Here is a 2,000-nt window from a genome sequence, read left to right on the forward strand (position 1 = left end):
ATATATATCAGAATAAGGTCAAAATTATGTAAAAATAAAGTTGTAAAATACCAGAATAAAGTCATACTATTATGAGAATAAAGTCCTTCTTGTATTATTACTACTTTATTCTCGGAATTAAAAATTATAATAATTCTCCTGGTCTGGCCTAGTGGCCTTAATACTTTGTCATAAAAACAGACCTTTACAACACATATTTTTATATTTTTTTTAAGTGCAGAATATTTTTGCAACATTTATTTTCACACACCTTGCCTGTGTGTCTGTTCACCAGGTGGAAAACGGTGTCACACTGAGGCTCCCAGGTCAGGATTTTGTGAAAACTCTTCCCCTGGATCTTGAAGAGCATAAACTTCAGCAGGTCCAGCTTAATCGGCTGCTCCACAAACACAATGTAGTTCTCTGACATGACTGGAAAAGAAGAAAACACACAGGACAAACACATTAAAATACTGTTTGTCCACAGGAAAACACACATACTCTCAGTGGGACAACTTGCAATAATGCATGAGAATGTGCATGTTTTTAAAGTTAGACCGAAACGGCTACAACTCTATCATATCTCGACGTAAATCTTAGTCTAAAACTCTGGCATGAGCTGTGGCAGGCGATAGACATTCTTTCAATTATCTTACGATATTATTTTCATCTCTGAAGTGATCCCTCATTTTGCAGCAGGCAACATCCATCAAAATCAGCTTCCAAATAAAGTATTTTCTGACTGACACTTCGGAGGAAAAACATCAGATAAAAAGTGCTGTTCTTGCACACAAAAACATGGAATTGCAAGCATAAACTCTGTTACCCGACTGGAACAAGAGTGAGAAATGTAATATGAGGTGTTCGGTGCAATGTTTCCTCACTTGAGGAATTTTTTTTCGGTGCCCAGCGGTCTAGTAGGACGGGGTCAGAGATGTGATCAGGGAACTGGTGCAGCAGAAAAACCAAATGAGGCAATGTGGTGTTATATCAAAGAGCAGAGTCTTTTTTTTTAACAGACTGGTGTAGGCTCCATGTTTGGTTTTTAATGGCCACTTTGTTGTCCTTCTGGGCATCAGCTGACCTGTGAATCATGAAACCTGCCACTAAACTTAGACTCTGCCAAACAGCAGCCTTCTTTACCACGCTAGGCTTCTGACACTGTTTACTTTACCCAGATCCATGTTCATGTGTTTGTATATCAGACAGATTAGTTCTCCCAGCAGATAGCTTTGTTGCCGCTGAGACTTTTCTTTTAGAGAACTCCAACAAAGAGCAGATTTCATTCTGCCAAATATAGCTGTGCACAAGCAATCGTCAGAGCTGATTTATAGATAGAGAGGCAACAACGTGCACAGACAAGTAAACACCAAAATTACAACTCAGTAAACAAAAGACTAGACTAAAAAAACAAATTCATATCTGCAATTGTTTTCTAGGAACTTAGTCATGGCTTAAATAGAAAATATATTTTTGAAATATAGGTTTTCTTTCTTTCTTTTTAAAGAGATAAGAGGTTAGTGAGGTCAGAGCTGCAGAGGGAGACAAGTAATGCCGAGGAAAAAGGTAAAGGACATAATAACCATGAATGACAAATAAAGCAGCACGAGAGGAGAATTTAAACTTTATGGGTACAAAAATGTTTCCGTGAAGCAGAATCGCTCTGCGGAAGCAAGAAAAGTAAAGATCGACACAGACCTTATTGATTTTAATCTAGTAATACATCCAGCATGCAGACAACGTAACGGAGCGGCTGCTTGTTATGCTGAGACAGATAGCTCACCAAAGCTGTGGTAATAGGAAGGTTTTCTGGATTCAGTTGCACGGATGGAGCAGATCACCTCGGCTCCGGAGAGGTCGGCTGCATCCGTCTTTGCTGCCTCGCTCTCAGGGGGAGGGACACGGATGATGTTGTAGAAAAAACCTAGAGGAAAGCACATTGTCCAGTCATACTGTTGTATTTGTTAGAATAAAGTTTATTAACTCTCTCTCTCTATATATATATATATATATATATATAT

The 2,000-nt window shown here is 38.7% G+C and overlaps 1 protein-coding gene across 1 annotated transcript in view; it reads right to left on the minus strand.

The window, feature by feature from the left end:
- Nucleotides 1-2,000, minus strand: part of LOC106520443 (beta,beta-carotene 9',10'-oxygenase) — a 16,477-nt gene that overhangs the window by 5,491 nt on the left and 8,986 nt on the right. Inside the window, 2 exon segments of the mRNA XM_074559747.1 lie at nucleotides 251-411; nucleotides 1,763-1,903. Coding sequence (XP_074415848.1) covers nucleotides 251-411; nucleotides 1,763-1,903 — 302 coding nt within the window.

This window comes from Austrofundulus limnaeus, unplaced genomic scaffold (genome assembly GCF_001266775.1).
Source record: "Austrofundulus limnaeus strain Quisiro unplaced genomic scaffold, Austrofundulus_limnaeus-1.0 Scaffold92, whole genome shotgun sequence".
NCBI classification, from domain to species: domain Eukaryota; kingdom Metazoa; phylum Chordata; class Actinopteri; order Cyprinodontiformes; family Rivulidae; genus Austrofundulus; species Austrofundulus limnaeus.